Source organism: Penicillium rubens (assembly GCF_028828025.1).
Source record: "Penicillium rubens strain IBT 27055 chromosome Unknown utg000002l_segment0_segment0, whole genome shotgun sequence".
Lineage (NCBI taxonomy): Eukaryota > Fungi > Ascomycota > Eurotiomycetes > Eurotiales > Aspergillaceae > Penicillium > Penicillium rubens.
In genome coordinates, this window is record NW_026890600.1 from 6,359,068 (window position 1) to 6,374,777 (window position 15,710).

Genomic DNA, 15,710 nt, shown 5'->3' on the forward strand with positions numbered 1-15,710 from the left:
AGGAAGAGAGCAACTCTAGGCCGACAATCCCCGCAACAAAGCCCTATCAACCTCCCCCAGCAAGGCGAACAACTCCTTCCCACCCTCCGACTCCTTCCCTTCAATATCAAGCGCCTTATGCAAGAACTTGCGCGCCTCCTCATAGCGACTCATCTCCGCAAGACATTTAGCAATCCGCCACCAAGCCTTAACATTCCCAATGGGCTTCGAGTCGACACTAGACTTGGCATCAACCAGCGCCTCGGGCCAGGCCTGCAGAGCCATGTGCGCCTGCGCGCGGTTCGCATAAAGACCCGCCAACTCCTCCCGCGCAACGCCCACAGGTTCCCAGCCCGGCCGGCTGAGGGCCATATCGATGGCGTAAGAGTACAGCTTGATTGCCTCTTCGTAGTTGGATTTGCGGTGGGCGGCGTTGGCGCTGTCGCGGAGTTTGCTGATTTGCGCGCTGCGCTTGGGGTTTAAGGGGAGGGGCGCGGGTGGGATGTTGGGTGGGTCGAGGCTGATTAGGGCGCGGTGTAGTTGGTTCAGTTCTTCCAGTTCGGTGTTGATTGCGGCTGCTTGGGAGGGTGTTTGGGCGGATGAGGGTGGGAGTGAGAGCGCTTTGGTGCTGGGGTCCATGTACAATGGGTATTGGTTGTAGATGTCGATTTCACTGGCCATTTTTGGGGCTGGGGAGACTGTAGGTCTCGTGGTTTGGTTTGTATGGTCGGTGTGCTTCTTGAGATTGTTAGTATGTGTGCTAGTATATGCGCTGCGGTGTGACTAGGCGGTGTTTAGGGGATGGAATGGCAAGGTTTGATGGGAGGATGGGTAAATTCATACGAGGTACAGTTCAAGACGTACTGTTAGCTGTCCCACAAGACAAAATTCACTTTGAGGTCAAAATCCGGAGTTGTTCTTGTCAAGAGATGATGATGGCAAGAGGGCAAGCTGTCCATAAACTCACTGATATGGAAAGCGGTGGCAGAATACTAGTTCCTTTTGCTATCTAGTTATATCTTTTCCTTCTATGAGCAACATTCAAGGTGAGAACATTGAAGGCAATTAACATGATACAATGGTAAAGAGGTGAGTGTAGCCTGGCTCCAAGCTCCCCAAAAGAGATTGACAAGATCTCAGCCTTCAGGATATCATCTATATATGTTGGTAGTCAACCGAGGCATTCTAACCTACAAAGCAAGTCGGGGCACTTCATTTTTCAATGCAATACATCTATATTTTGCTAGATCCAATGAAACAAAAACAGGACATACAATCATCATCCCAGGGTTAAAAGACCCTCGAAAAACATGGTAAAGACAAGGGCATCAGCCCAGAGTAAACAGCGATGCGCCCAACACCGCTTCCATGGTCAATATCCAAGGCGCAAAAAAGTAAGACGACTCATCCATCCTCCGGGTATTTCACTAAGCAATGTCTCCATGTACACCGGTAACATCATTTACTCAACTGGGCCGTCTTCCGTAGCCACTCACCGATGAGCCGCCAAACCCAGTGGGAGCAGTGTACTCAGACGGAGTGTAATCCGACGGATTGTACTGGGTAGACGGCTCCGTGTAGTGCTGGCCATGCGCACCACCGTAGGAGGTGTTGTTATAATCGTGGAGGATGCCCCCGGGAGCGGGAGCGGTGGGGTCGTAGGAGCCTTGCATCGCGGTCCGGCCGTGTGCGTTGCTCAGGTCATCCACCTCACTCTGGTGCAGAAGGGCATAGTCCTCGTCCCGATCGCCGCGGGAGGAGGCGCCCATGCCGCCGCCTCGGCCGGAGCGCATGTCGTCGTCATCCTCCTCGAAGTCGTGGGCTGGGTTCGACGAGAAGGCGGCTTTGCTCTGCGCGGCGAAAGTGGGATCGGAGACGGCGTCGGGGAGGGTGCCGGTGCGGCGGAAGTGCATCACGTTGCGGAAGGACATCCAGGCGGTGATGGCGAAGAGGACGCTTTTTGTCTGTTAGTTTCATTCGAGGAATCGCTGGATCTCGCAGTTAGAGGGGATTTCACGTACAAGATGAAAACGCCGATAATTGTAGTCGCCTCGCTCAGCTTACACTTGGAAGCGCTTCCGTAGGCCCAGTTATCGCATCCGGTCTTGGTGCTCTTGTCACTGTCACTGTCGGCGTTGGCTCTCCTGGCGGTGGACTTGGAATCGGAGTTGGACTTGTCGTTGTCACTGCTCGAACCCTTGGACTTTCCTTGGGCGACATAGGAAGCAAGACAGATCCAAGCACTGAGCCAGAGAATCGAATAGAGGATGTCGACACTGGCGAAGGCATAGACGTTACCGAATCGTCGGGCTCGTGGCCACATCGGCACTGCCACCAGGTAGACCAGGCCGGGAATGCTCAACCAGCACTGCCATTCGGTCGTACGTCAGAATAAAAGAGAGCTTTTTCATATCAGAAACTCAGGAACAGAAAACTCACCAGACCCCAGTACCAGCCTGTGCGTCCATCGATGCCGTCTCCTTTGGTCCAGATAGCGATGGTTAAGGCCCATGCGAGGAAGATGGTGAATCCTTGTATGAAATGTAGTATATTTTTCGTCCGTCCGAGGCTTCCGCCTGACGGCATTTGAAACTTCATCTTGTATGTAGGGGCGCTGCAAGGGTGTTGCGCTTTTTGTATTGGCCCGGAGGGAAGGGAGGGGTTGGTCTCGGAGTGTGTAGTTTATCGTGAAGTCATACGGCAGACGAAAGGTGAGAGATGAGACAAGAACAGAGTCGAGACCTGAAGAATGAGACCTGGGAGGGTCTTGGCCACGCTGAGGCTCCGTGGAGAAAAGTTGTCGGTTTGTTTTGTTTTGATTAATTCTCCGTCGCAATGTCGCGCCTCTGCGATTATTTGAATCAGGACAGCAGAGATATGTAAATTGAGAGTTCAATATTAATATTAAATCCGACGATCGATTTGTTTCTCTGCCTTATCCTGCCTCTTGTTTCCACCGAGCATACGTATGTCCTCCACAATCCGCTGCCCAGGCGACAGCCCGTTACTATTTCGGGAACTCCGCCACACTCTTCTTGGCGTATGCCTGTCAATTTACATCGTCTCATTTCTCGTATACTCATACTAACATAAAGGGAAATCAACCCAATCCCGCCTCTCGTGTTTGTTTCATCAACACCCAGATCTCTCGCAATGGCTGATAGACATGTACTTCCCACCACCAGGGAAACGGATCAAGAAAAGAGAACAGGGGGTCTTTCCAGAACAGCAGCCTCACTAGTTCTGCCTCTGCAACTTCAAGAGTTGTGAGTGCAAAGTGAAATAACGAAAACTGCATGAAAGCAGCGGGAAGAATGGCGGCTCGGGTAAATGTTGGCATTGGACGGGTTGATGATAGTGTTGCTGCGACTTTGGCTGCGTCGGCTGGATTGGAAGGGAACATAGATAGATAACCTGCAATGGGGCAAGGTACATTATACAGCAGATTATCCACAGCTCTGGCACCAGGTGTACAGCCGGCGATGTAGATAGTGTGCCGGACAGAATGCGTATCAAACTCTTCATCGACCATAAGTCGGACAGAGAGATGGCCCGTCAAGCGAACACCACCTGTAGCTGCCAATTTCTGCATGAGTTTATGGACCGAAGCGGCCAAAGACTCATCTAGACGCGAGGCACCCCATGTAGACGAACCAGAATCCGAAAGCCGAACGTTCGTGGCTTGAACCTGGCCACGCACAATCAGTAAGTCTGCAAATAGCTCACCAAGGCGAGATTGTTGCTGCAGAATCCAGGGTCGATCTTTGGAGATCTGGATCTCGCTGATCACCGTGTATGTCTTGCTCAGTGTGCGCCTCGGCAAGAGCATAACCTTCTCATTCGCAGATGGGGTCGCTCGGGAGATCTGGTAGGTTTTGGAGGGCGACCGGTGCAAGATCTTGTGCACAGAGTCACGCGATTGAACCCTGTGGTACTCAAGCACAGGAAGACCTCTGCCGACCACATACTGCCTGAAGGAATCAGGATGGACGAAACAAGCCGCCACCTCGGTGTCAAAGGTGATACACTTGCAACTAGTGCGACTCTCAACGACCTGCCGGGCCGTCGCATCTTCAATGGAGGATGCCTTGGGCGAGCGTGGAATCCACAGGTCGACCTTTTCGCGGTGGATAACGTCGAGTAGCCGGGGGATGTAATGGTCCTTGGGAATTCGGTAGAATGCGACTAGGGCCTTGGACATGCTCCCGCCGGAGCGCACGGGCAAGTCTAGGTCAGTAACATCGGCCCCAACCACGCGGTGACCTTCTACAGCCCATGACCTTGCCAGAGTCAGGCCGTGGACCGTGCCTATGCCCGTGATAAGGACTGTCTTGGGGTAAAAGTGCACATTCCGTTGTGTTTCTCGGCGTCGATTAGCTTGCCGGAGATAAGCTAGGAAACCCGCGACCACGAGAATAGCATTATCGACAAACAACAACGAGAATGAAAGGCATATTCGAAGGATATGCCAGAACACTCGTGATAAAGTCCCCGATGAGACGGACGCATTGCCGGATTTGACCGACATGCTGAGTCTAGGTTTCATCGCAACAAGCAGATAGATCCGCTCATTCGAATTTAAATATTGGGAACAACACACTCACAAGGCTAACCTAGAGTATAGCCCTGGAGGGCATCGTCGCTGACAGGGAATGGAAATGTGAGTTGGAGGGGGCTGGAGACTAATGAGGGGCTTGGCCTGCAGATCTAGTTCGGTGTGACGATACACTTTCAAGATTAAACACTTATACGGAGTACATAGTCGACGTCTCGATCTATCTGGAGAAGATGAAGATCTCCATGGCTCAGTGTAAATTTCTCCGCATTTAACGGTGTTCTCGGATCTAACCTCCAGGGCTGGGAAGAACGTCCGGCGATTACCACATGGGATCAGGTTTCCGGGTATCAGTGCTCTCGGTACTAATTACTTAGAGCGATATCTCCGAGATCTATGTGTTTTGAGGCTCGGGATAGTGATCAACGCCATAATTGGTGAATGGTGCATGGTTGGACTCGGATTTTATTTACCCCAGGGCTGTCCACGGGTATCTACTCGGGCTTACTCCATGAGGTATCCCCGAGGCGAGATGACGTTTATAACTTCGCACGTCAGCATAGAATCCCTTGAATCATTTATCAGCTTCTCTTGCTCTATTAGAAACTAACGTCATGTCTCTACAAGAACCCTCGGTAGGAATTGGTTGCATTCTGACCATTTGACTGTGAGGAATCACGCTAAATCATACTCTAGAACGATACTAGCAAGGAGCTGAAGCTCCTACATTACATCTATGGGCAACCAAATCTGGATGACATCCGGGGACATCCCCAAAAAGTGATCGATCTGATTCACGAGTTTGAGAAAGACTACCATTTTATGAATGTTGGCGCTGAAAAGGGCAAAGTCGTCACCAAACTTATCGATGAACTCAAGCCAAAGACCATGATCGAGCTCGGCTGCTACGTGGGCTACTCGGCAATCCTGTTCGGTGAGGCAGTCCGTCGAAACGGTGGCGAACGCTACTTGAGTCTGGAGCTGAACCCAGAGTTCGCCGCAATTGCCAATATGCTCATCGAACTAGCCGGATTGCGAGACTTTGTGAGTATCATCGTCAGTCGAAGCGACTTGTCGCTACACAAACTACTCACCTCGGGCGAGGTGAAGAAAGTGGAACTTCTTTTCATCGATCATTACAAACCAGCGTACACCACTGACCTCAAGCTGTGTGAGCACCTCGGGGCTATTGTGCCGGGTTCAGTGCTCGCTGCTGACAATGTCATTTACCCGGGCAACCCGCCATATCTGGAATACGTCCGCAGCACGGTAGAACAGAAACGTGAAGCAGCCAAGAGTGGACCTTCCAAGTCATACAACACTACCGGGATGGCCGAGCGCACGGTAGAGTCCTTTGTGGGTAAAGATGACGTGCCCACTTTCGATTTTGTCGGGAACCCGAACTTGGTGTATCAGAGTCAGCTATGCCAGCCCGAGGGATTGGAGGTAGGTTTGGACCATCCGAAAAAAGGAGTCTTCCAGTGTCGTTAACTGCAATTTGACAGGATGCTATCGAGGTTACGAGGTGTGTGGGAGTGCAGGGATAGATGGCGAATGGCCAATGACGCAAGTGGAAGTGTAGAGCGGCAGAAGCCAAGATGTCAAATATAAGAAGAACCTTGGAACATTCCTATATTATCAATCAGGCCCAGAGTACTCCGGGAAATATAGCAAAAGTCGAACATTGCCACTTCGGGAACCCGACTCGGCCTTTGGGGTTTGGAACCCCACCTGAGCCAAAGTTGCCGTCGCCAGGACCTTCCCACGTTCCCCCCGCCAAATGATTTCCGGGGACATATAAAAATAGTTTCTCTCTCCTGATTCTTTACCTTCAAATTAATTCTCACGTATTCTCATCATGGCTACCAAGACTTACAATGTCGGTATTGTCGGCTACGGCTTCAGCGCAAAGATCTTCCACATTCCCTTCGTGAAGGAGGTTCCCGAGCTCAAGCTCTATGCCATTGTCCAGCGCACGCCGAAGCAGGATGATGATGCCGAGAAGGACCACCCCGGTGTGAAATCTTTCCGCACTGCTGAGGAGATGGTCCAGGACCCCGCAATTGACGTGGTGATCATCACTACTGCCCCCGATTCTCACTTCGCGCTGGTCAAGCTGGCGCTGGAGGCTGGAAAGCACGGTAAGTGCTAAGTGTCTAGAAGTCCAAGATAATTGGCATAGATGAACTAACGTGGGATTTGTCAGTCGTCTGCGAGAAGCCCTTCACCCCCACTACCCAGGAAGCCGATGACCTCATCGCCATTGCGAAGAGCAACAACAAACAGCTTGCCGTGTTCCAGAGTATGTCCCGCCGCCTAGCTTACTAAAAGTCACATACTAATCCCTGCCCTAGATCGCCGCTGGGATGCCGACTTCGTGACCCTCTCCAAGCTCGTTAAGAACGGCTCTCTGGGCCGCATCTCCGAGTATGAGACCCACTTCGACCGCCACCGTCCTGAGGAACCCGCCTCCGACTCTCACAAGTGGAAGAACAAGGTCATCCCCGGTGGCTCAGCAGTCTATGACCTTGGAACCCACCTCCTCGATCAGGCCGTGCATCTGCTTGGCCTACCCGCACGGGTGACCGGTTTCATTGGCTCCGCTCGGGCGTCCAACACCTCTTCATACGAGGACTCCTTCACCGTTCTGCTGCACTATGCCAACGGCACTATGGTTACCGCCAAGGCGACCGTGGTCAGCCCCGAGGACGAGCAGCTGCGCTTCTGGGTGCGCGGTGACAAGGGTAGCTTCAAGAAGGTAAGAGCATCATCTACTTGCGCTGATTACTGCGATATAATGAAAATCAAAAACTGACCAATTGTATAGTACCACCTCGATATCCAAGAAGATCAGCTCAAGGCCGGCATCATGCCCCAGGATAAGGGTTACGGACGTGAGCCCAGCGAGCGTTACGGTGCTTTGACTACTATCCAGAACGGCAAGCCCGTCAAGGAGGTGGTTCCCACCGTGGAGCCCCCCACCTACACCGAGTACTACCGCAAGCTTGTCCGCGCTCTTAATGGCGAGGGTGAACTCCCTGCTAGTGGTGTAGAGGCTCGCGAGGTCATTCGTTTGATCGAGTTGGCTCGTGAGAGTTCTCGCTCTGGACGTACCTTGGACGTCTAAGCTGGGTTTGTAAGATCCGTCGATGCAATTAATGATTATGATATACTTGATAAAAGGCAATATAAATTGAAGTCTTAGATGAAGTCCTTTGCTAGACCAATAATTAGCGTTGTCACATAAAGGCAACCATTCCAGCAGCTGAAAGTCTAGATGTTTTAGTTCGCTGTAAATATATATCCACAACGTATTCTGTCTACGGGCCCCAAACTGCCGCCGCTTTTACGATGCTTAGGCTTAGCTGGGCTCACTGGGTAGGTATCAGCACGGGATTTGGCCAGACAAATATTTATTGAGCATGAAGGAAGGAGGAAGGAAAAGAAGATGAACTGAACCGAACTGCTATTATTCCATAAACGAAGCCTTTCAAAGTCTACTGCGGAGTTCTGAATATACTAGTCGGATGCTCCAATCGCCACTGCTCCAATTGGGGCGCCTCTCGACGCCTCGCCCGTCGGATCGTGAAACAACACCAAACGGCACATGCAATGATCGCGACGCCAATAAGCGGAAGGCCCACCATGAGAAGATATCCCAAAGCCGTAAGTGCCGAGTCATTCTGAGACTTTGGTTCCGAAGGAGCTGTGACGCTCTGTCCCGGCACCCAGGTCGGAATGTATTGCTCCGAATCAAGCAATGGTAATGCTGGGGACATGCTCGCCGTGTCCGATGCCGCCCAAGAGATCCCCCATGCTGCGTGAGCTATATATCCTTCTGTAAAGATCTTTGTTGTCTCCGTGCCGGATGGCGACATTGATACTGTGATTGAGGTCGAGCCGGCATGGACGTATTGGTAACAGGGTGTCGGGAGGCTGGTGACATAGAAAGGCGTGAGGAAAGACGTGAGTGTATTCCATAGTTGATAACCGCTAAAAGGAGTGAATGATCAGTGATAGGTATGTTTACAATATATCACTAATCGTGGACGTTTATGTACAAACCTAGCACAGCAGTAGGCCGTGGAATAGGGATCTAAGTTTCCTTTCCCAGCTTTGGAGGATGTGCGTCTGATTTCATAGTATGTCCAGTCGCTGGGACATACGGCTGGACTGAAATGGAATTGGCTCGCGGCGTCACCGTCATTCCAGCCGTTGGGCTGGCAAGCGGAAAATTGAGGATTGGCAGCATCCGAGATCAAGAAAGCGACAGGGGAGATCGTGGAGGAACCACCAGCTGGCCTGAGTATAGACAGGGTGATCAGGTCATATATAGACAAGCAGCTGCTTGCTTGTATGAAGGGAGTTGTGACTGTCTGAAAGACAGTTTGTGTGACAGTTGACGGTGCTGAAAAGGTGGAAGACATTAGGTAGTAGTGTGACTCGAGCAGGCAGTCTCAATAAGACCGATCGCTTGTATTTGATCGTAGAGAAACCCCGAGGACATGTTTATGAGCAATAAATATCGATTTAAACCCTAAAATGGTGTATAAAACGCAATAAAATTGCGGGGGGATCAATAACAACGTCAAGTAACATAGGACATTATACCCGAGCATAAATTGGGATATCCATGAATGATTGAAAAAGGGGTCAAACCTCAACGCTAGCAAGTCGCTTAGACTAAGCGCAGTGCATGTGCCCAGTTCTAGAGATACATCTGTATGAACGTACGGCCAACCCCTGCAGTAGGTTACAACGCCCAGCCTTACTAGGATTCGCATACAACTATTGTCTACTTCACTACCAAATATGTTTGGAATACAAAACAGTCATGTTCGCATTGACAACGCTCAGACTCTTACAAGGCTAAAGTGACTAGCGGATGCGTCCAATCTCACGCAGGTTAGTATTCACTAAGCGCTAGAGGAAATTGGATAAATCAGTACTAGAATGGATTCCGTGACTATTTCAGACAATTGCAGCAGGACTGACCCTTGTTCACTTTCCATGTGAAAACTAGAAACCCATCTCTAGCCTCGGAAGCTTCTATTACTGAATAGCGTCTGGTGGAAAGATCCCTCGAACTGCAGATGATATAGAACGCCATTTTCTAATAGATCAGTGGACGATCACTGTCGATCTTTTGAGCTTGAAAAGATACGACGTGCAAAACCTGGGTATCAAGTCAACCAACCCGACAGTATACTGGGTAGGTATCAATGGGATGAGCCTAGAAAATTGGGCGAAGGTCATTCAAATCGACCATGTTGGATAAAAAATGAATTGCACTGGGGCTCAGCGAACTGTATGTCCACGGGTAGTGGTTTGGATCTATATATGGCGAAAACGAAGTCTTAGCGTGCTCAGTTTTACTCAATGACCAAAAAGCGGCAAGAGGTGAGGACTAAAATAGAAATGGAAAGCTGCCTGCAGGTGTAAGGGGGGACCTCTTGTCATGGGCATCCTGTACACATTAATTCCAGGAGCTTTTCAAATGTTCCATAGCCCTCAAAGGAATAGATTCTTGACCTTAGAATTACCTGCGATGGACGTCAAATCGCTACCAGAGTTTCAGTTCTTCCCATATCCAGCCAAATATTCAATCGAGTCTAAAGAACCAACAGATGATCCAATTACCCTCAACACTTCATCCTCATGGACCTACTGCGGACCCCTCTTGACCCTCGAATCATGTAACCTGCCATCCTCCTTTAACACCTGGGCAGATGCCACAATCAACGGCTCAATATTGCCCTCCTTATCCTCCTTCCTGGCCTATGTCCACGACTTCCTGACTAAAAACAACCAATCCCACTACTGGCTCACAATCAGAGCAAGCAAAGGCTCGGACGAATTCGACACCCCACGTTGGCATACGGACGATTTATTCTTCTCTCCCCTCCAACCACCAATAACCCAGACAAGACGTGAATCGCTCTTCTCGCCAATCACTAATCTACTCAAATCCACCTGGACAGGACCAACAACAAATCAAAATCTCTCAGGCCAAATCTCACCCTCCAAACCACAAACCAAGCATCATGATCACCCACCTACACCACCAACGGCCCAAATCCCCTCTACAAGCCCCACCCCAACAAACTGGAAACTCACAACCACCCTCCTAGGCCCCGGAACCCTGTTCATCCCATCCGCTACAAACCGCCTAGCACGCGCCACGCAACAAGCCGCCAAATCTGCTGCCCGTGCCGCAGACCCAGACCATGTATGTGTCTCCGTGCGCTGTGTGGGGTGTGCTATGGCGGCAGAGTCGGTGCGAGCCCAGCTAGCCGTTGAGCTGGGCGGACATGGGATGGTGCAGGCGTCTCCGGGGGAGTGTGTTTTCTTCCGGGTCGGAGAGGACGAGGGTGCTGTGCATTCTGAGCCGCGATCGCATGTTGATCGGGTGTTTGTCAATGTTGTCCCTGGCCATGAGGCGGACCTTAGAGCGCTGATGGCGAAATGGGGGATGGAGTATCCGCGGGCTTGGTGTGTGGGGTTGCCGTTGGTGATTGGGGAGGAAGAGTGCTTGAGGGATGTTGGGGGTGAGATTTGATTCTTCTCTTTGTTGTAGATTGATATTGCTGAAGACAAATTACTGCTTCTTTAGTATAGATGGATGCTCTGTTATTTACCGGGTATATCATAATAGCAGAGAGAGCTGGTTTGTGTGGCAGTCTAGTCCATTATTTCACTTCAGGGATAGTCCAGAACAATGAATACATGTCAGTCGCATTAAGACTGAAGTTGTGGAGTACATCTATGTTGTATTGATGCCAATCCGAAAGAGGAAATATCGTCAGAGTTCCCCGACAATGACGGTATGCCAAGCCGCTAGTCCCAAATAGTAGTTTATGTTACCAAATGCAAATCCGCTGAGTGGACAAGAAATTGGACCTGACATCAACCCTGGGAGACATCGGCGAGTTGACATCCGCGGAGAAAGAGTGAAGGGTTGCGTCTTAAGCCGCACACATGAGCCATTTCTCACCTAAGAGGTACCGGCACATACGGATGGGGTTGCTTTCTTTATATCCCCAGCAGGGCTGAACTCCACAGTGAGATATGTTCTTGGGATTAGGTGCTGCTGCGAAATCATCAGTAAACCTACCGGAGCCCAGAGCATATTCTCCTCTTGCACCGGTCCAGCATGGCACCATCCCCGCATGGACCCGTGACGCTATCTCACCCGACGACCTGGAATTTCGATATTGATCGGTATCTGAATCCCTTCGTGCCAGCGCCAAGATGGCATCTCGTACCAAGACCCATCGCTCATATGCTGGGATATCGGGATAGACCACCCAAGCCAATAGGCAACATCGTGGTGGCTTTGTGGTCGTTGCTTGGAGCGTTTTGCGGGGTGGCTTTGATCGCATCTGTTACAAAACGGGTACCTTCTTTTGAAGCGCGTGATGCGACAGCGATTATCGGCAGTTTTGTGAGTCGTGTCGGGCCTGAATGTGTGAGAGCAGAGTGGAATAAGAACAACCCATGGCTGACTCGATGATTCTTTGACAATAGGGTGCGGCGGCAGTTATTGAATTCGGCGCGATCGAGTCGCCCTTCGCGCAACCACGCAATGCCATCCTGAGCCAGGTCATCGCCTGTTTCTTCGGTGTCGGGATATCGAAGTTGTTCGCCTTGGACCCTCGTGCTGAAGCGTATACTGAACTTGGGGGCGCTCTTGCTTGCGCTCTTACCACGGCGGTCATGCTTCTTACCAATACTACACATCCGCCGGCTGGTGCGACTGCTCTCCTGGCGGTGACGCACTCTGAGACTGTTGCTATAGGCTGGTTTCTGTTCCCGGTCATGTTGCTTGGAGTCACGCTGATGCAGGCTGCGGCTGTGGTTCTCAACAATATCCAGCGTCGATATCCGCTGTACTGGTGGACGTCACATCCCCTAGCGCCACCTGTAGGGGATGCTGAAAAGGCCAGCCAAAAGGAAACACCTAGTGTTGGTAGTCATTATGAGGATAGTCTGACTGATGTTCCTCGGCGGTTGATAGTAGAACGCGGTGATGTTTCGGTGCCTGATGGGGTATCGCTTTCTGCCGAGGAACGAGAGGTTTTGGAGAGGATCAGTGACAGAATCTAAGGGGGATACACAAATTTAAATACTAGCTGCATGTTATCTCTCAGATAGGCCCATGTTATCGTCCAGTCGCATCACACAAATTCAAGTGGCGAAATAGACACCTCAGGCATTCTATGCGGTGACGTCTCTCCCAATCAAAAGCCACTTAAGTCCACGGCCCACTGATGGATTTTTTTTTGTTTGAGATTTAAATCCTTGAACTTGCCAACTCACTCGACTTTCTTTGGCAAAAAGAAATAAACTTATAAAAAAGGTACGGTCTTCTTTCAATCTCTCTTTCTCTTTTTTCCCTCTCTAACAATCCGATAGCATTCTATCGATAAGGGCAAACCACCCAACTCCACTGCTCTACGCCCCTCCATTTCTGTCCGCCCCGCCAGGCGATCCACTCAGCCTTTTCGCATTTCTCTTCAATCTCTTTTTGCATTGTCATCCTTTCTCCTCTCCCTACCTTTGTCTTCCGTCTTCCCTTACTTCTCCTTTTAACCCCCCTTTTTTCATACCGTCCCACCCGCAACCATGGTTTCCGCCTCGAAGGCTGCCCGCATGGCCAAGCGTGCCGACGAGAAGAAGCCCAAGAAGGCCGCCAAGGTCGAACTCGATGCCCACGGAAACCCAATCGTCGAGGATGCGCCTGCCACTAAGGATCAGTCCGCCGTTGATAAGCTCACAGCCCAGATGGATAAGCACGGTCTGTCCGATCGTGTCACCACCGGTGTGCTGTCATCTCTGCCCGCCTCTCGCGACGTTAAGATCACCTCTTGCTCCCTTGTGTTCCACGGAAAGGTCCTGGTCACCGATTCCACCCTCGAGTTGACCTTCGGCCGTCGCTATGGTCTCCTCGGTGAGAACGGTTGCGGAAAGTCCACTATCCTCAAGTCCATTGCTGCCCGCGAGTTCCCCGTTCCCGAGCACGTCGATATCTACCTCCTGAACGAGGGCGCACCCCCGACCGACCTGGGTGCTCTCGATTGGGTCGTTCGCGAGGCTGAACGCCAGTTGGAAGATATGGAGAAGAAGGCCGAGGAGGTTCTTGAGGAATCTGGCCCTGATAGCCCTATTCTTGAAGACCTGTACGATGTACGTATCTTCCCAGTTTTGCTCTCCTTGATTTTTCCAGAACAGAAACTAACTTTTTTATACAGCGTATGGACAAGATGGATCCTTCCACTTTCCACGTTCGTGCTTCCCTCATTCTGACCGGTCTCGGCTTTAACAAGAACACCATCAACAAGATGACCAAGGACATGTCAGGTGGTTGGCGTATGCGTGTTGCCCTCGCCAAGGCCCTGTTCGTCAAGCCCTCTCTGCTCTTGCTTGATGACCCCACTGCCCACTTGGACTTGGAAGCTTGTGTGTGGCTGGAGGAGTACCTGAAGAAGTGGGATCGTACCTTGATCCTGGTTTCTCACTCCATGGATTTCCTGAACGGTGTCTGCACCAACATGCTCGACATGCGTGGCCAGAAGCTCCTCTACTACGGTGGTAACTACGATTCGTACCACAAGACCCGTAGCGAGCAGGAGACCAACCAGATGAAGGCCTACACCAAGCAGCAGGAAGAAATCCAGCACATCAAGAAGTTCATTGCTTCCGCTGGTACCTACGCTAACTTGGTGCGTCAAGCCAAGTCTCGCCAGAAGATTCTCGACAAGATGGAGGCCGATGGCTTCATCCAGCCCGTCATCCCCGACCGTGTCTTCACCTTCCGCTTCGCCGATGTTGAGAAGCTTCCTCCCCCAGTTCTTTCCTTCGACGATGTCAGCTTCTCTTACTCTGGTAAGTGGGAGGACACTCTGTACGAGCACCTCGACCTCGGTGTCGACATGGACTCCCGTACCGCTCTGGTCGGCCCCAACGGTGTCGGCAAGTCTACCCTGCTCCGTCTCATGACCGGCAAGCTCAGCCCCATCGGTGGCCGTGTCTCCCGTCACACCCACTTGAAGCTCGGTGTTTACAGCCAGCACTCCTCTGAGCAGCTTGATCTCACCAAGTCTTCCCTGGAGTTCGTCCGTGACCGCTTCCCCGAGAAGTCCCAGGACTACCAGTACTGGCGCCAGCAGCTCGGCCGCTACGGTCTGAGCGGTGAGGGCCAGACTGCTCTCATGGGTACCCTGTCTGAGGGTCAGAAGTCTCGTATTGTCTTCGCTCTGCTTGCCATCGAGTCCCCCAACATGATTCTGCTGGACGAGCCTACCAACGGTCTCGATATCCCCACCATTGACTCATTGGCCGATGCCATCAACGCCTTCAGCGGTGGTGTCGTCGTCGTGTCTCACGATTTCCGTCTCCTCGACAAGATCGCCAAGGACATCATGGTCTGTGAGGACAAGACCATCCGCCGCTGGGATGGCTCCATCGGTGACTACAAGAACTACCTCCGTAACAAGATGGTGTCTGCCGGTGCCGTTTAAGGGCTCTATTTATTCTCTGTGTTCAACTTGTTTTTTTCCCCCTATTGCCCCTATTGATGACGACGAAATGCTAGACGAGAACTGAAGGAATACAAATGCCCGCATCGTGGCACTAAAAGTTTGGGTCCCGCAAATAGGGACATTCCGACAAAAAGTTCCTTGGATTGGGAAGGTTTTCATTTATTTTCTTTTTGTCCGTTAGATCGTTTGTCCTTCCCTCCTTTCCGAATAGATTTTGGGTTGAGGATAGGACTTTTGCGTTTATTGCTATCATGAACTCACTACCCCTGATTCGATCCGTCTGTTCTTCGCTTTGTCTGCATCCTTGATAGAGTATCTAGTCCTCTCTTCCGAGGTGAATATAAAGGATGCCAGTTACGCTGAAATACATAAAATATATCCGTATGACTTGTGATTCCGTTTGAAGTATAGGCTGTATTCTCTCAGGCTTTGCATGGTCCTACTTATATACATGATTTGAGCTTTCTGGATTGATCCTTCCGATATTTATCCATGTCCTGCCTAGACAATCATGCCTATCAACGGTGTTATCATGGCTCTGAGGATCAGCCAGAGACGAATTGCCAAAGCCTTTCTTCTCTTTCTGAGTACCTAGGTATTCTTATCCAAACAGTAATAGAACGCACCATGGCGAT

The 15,710-nt window shown here is 51.0% G+C and overlaps 8 protein-coding genes across 8 annotated transcripts; 5 read left to right on the forward strand and 3 right to left on the reverse strand.

Annotated features, from left to right (window-relative positions):
• Positions 1-15: 15 nt before the first annotated feature.
• On the reverse strand, positions 16-2,592 carry N7525_004888 (Tetratricopeptide TPR2; the record flags this gene model as incomplete). The annotated part of the gene is made up of 4 exons (XM_002565358.2): positions 16-717; positions 1,476-1,935; positions 2,001-2,347; positions 2,419-2,592. Coding segments are annotated over 4 exons (1,683 nt in total), but the record flags the coding sequence as incomplete, so codon positions are not given.
• A 487-nt stretch (positions 2,593-3,079) lies between these two features.
• Positions 3,080-4,507, reverse strand: N7525_004889 (uncharacterized protein; the record flags this gene model as incomplete). The annotated part of the gene is made up of 1 exon (XM_002565357.2): positions 3,080-4,507. One exon carries the CDS (start codon positions 4,505-4,507, stop codon positions 3,080-3,082), a length of 1,428 nt encoding a protein of 475 aa, XP_002565403.2.
• A 641-nt stretch (positions 4,508-5,148) lies between these two features.
• Positions 5,149-6,081, forward strand: N7525_004890 (O-methyltransferase; the record flags this gene model as incomplete). Its single annotated transcript, XM_061213207.1, has 3 exons — positions 5,149-5,169; positions 5,231-5,980; positions 6,040-6,081. The coding sequence occupies 3 exons, from the start codon at positions 5,149-5,151 to the stop codon at positions 6,079-6,081; spliced, it is 813 nt and encodes a 270-aa protein (XP_061070228.1).
• A 311-nt stretch (positions 6,082-6,392) lies between these two features.
• On the forward strand, positions 6,393-7,661 carry N7525_004891 (putative NAD binding Rossmann fold oxidoreductase; the record flags this gene model as incomplete). The annotated part of the gene is made up of 4 exons (XM_002565356.1): positions 6,393-6,675; positions 6,741-6,836; positions 6,889-7,292; positions 7,362-7,661. 4 exons carry the CDS (start codon positions 6,393-6,395, stop codon positions 7,659-7,661), a joined length of 1,083 nt encoding a protein of 360 aa, XP_002565402.1.
• A 370-nt stretch (positions 7,662-8,031) lies between these two features.
• Positions 8,032-8,961, reverse strand: N7525_004892 (uncharacterized protein; the record flags this gene model as incomplete). Its single annotated transcript, XM_061213208.1, has 2 exons — positions 8,032-8,527; positions 8,600-8,961. 2 exons carry the CDS (start codon positions 8,959-8,961, stop codon positions 8,032-8,034), a joined length of 858 nt encoding a protein of 285 aa, XP_061070229.1.
• Positions 8,962-10,082: 1,121 nt separating this feature from the next.
• On the forward strand, positions 10,083-11,093 carry N7525_004893 (uncharacterized protein; the record flags this gene model as incomplete). Its single annotated transcript, XM_002565354.2, has 1 exon — positions 10,083-11,093. One exon carries the CDS (start codon positions 10,083-10,085, stop codon positions 11,091-11,093), a length of 1,011 nt encoding a protein of 336 aa, XP_002565400.2.
• A 594-nt stretch (positions 11,094-11,687) lies between these two features.
• Positions 11,688-12,640, forward strand: N7525_004894 (HPP family protein; the record flags this gene model as incomplete). The annotated part of the gene is made up of 2 exons (XM_002565353.1): positions 11,688-11,978; positions 12,062-12,640. 2 exons carry the CDS (start codon positions 11,688-11,690, stop codon positions 12,638-12,640), a joined length of 870 nt encoding a protein of 289 aa, XP_002565399.1.
• Positions 12,641-13,159: 519 nt separating this feature from the next.
• On the forward strand, positions 13,160-15,054 carry N7525_004895 (ATP-binding cassette family ATPase ARB1; the record flags this gene model as incomplete). Its single annotated transcript, XM_002565352.1, has 2 exons — positions 13,160-13,720; positions 13,786-15,054. 2 exons carry the CDS (start codon positions 13,160-13,162, stop codon positions 15,052-15,054), a joined length of 1,830 nt encoding a protein of 609 aa, XP_002565398.1.
• Positions 15,055-15,710: the final 656 nt, after the last annotated feature.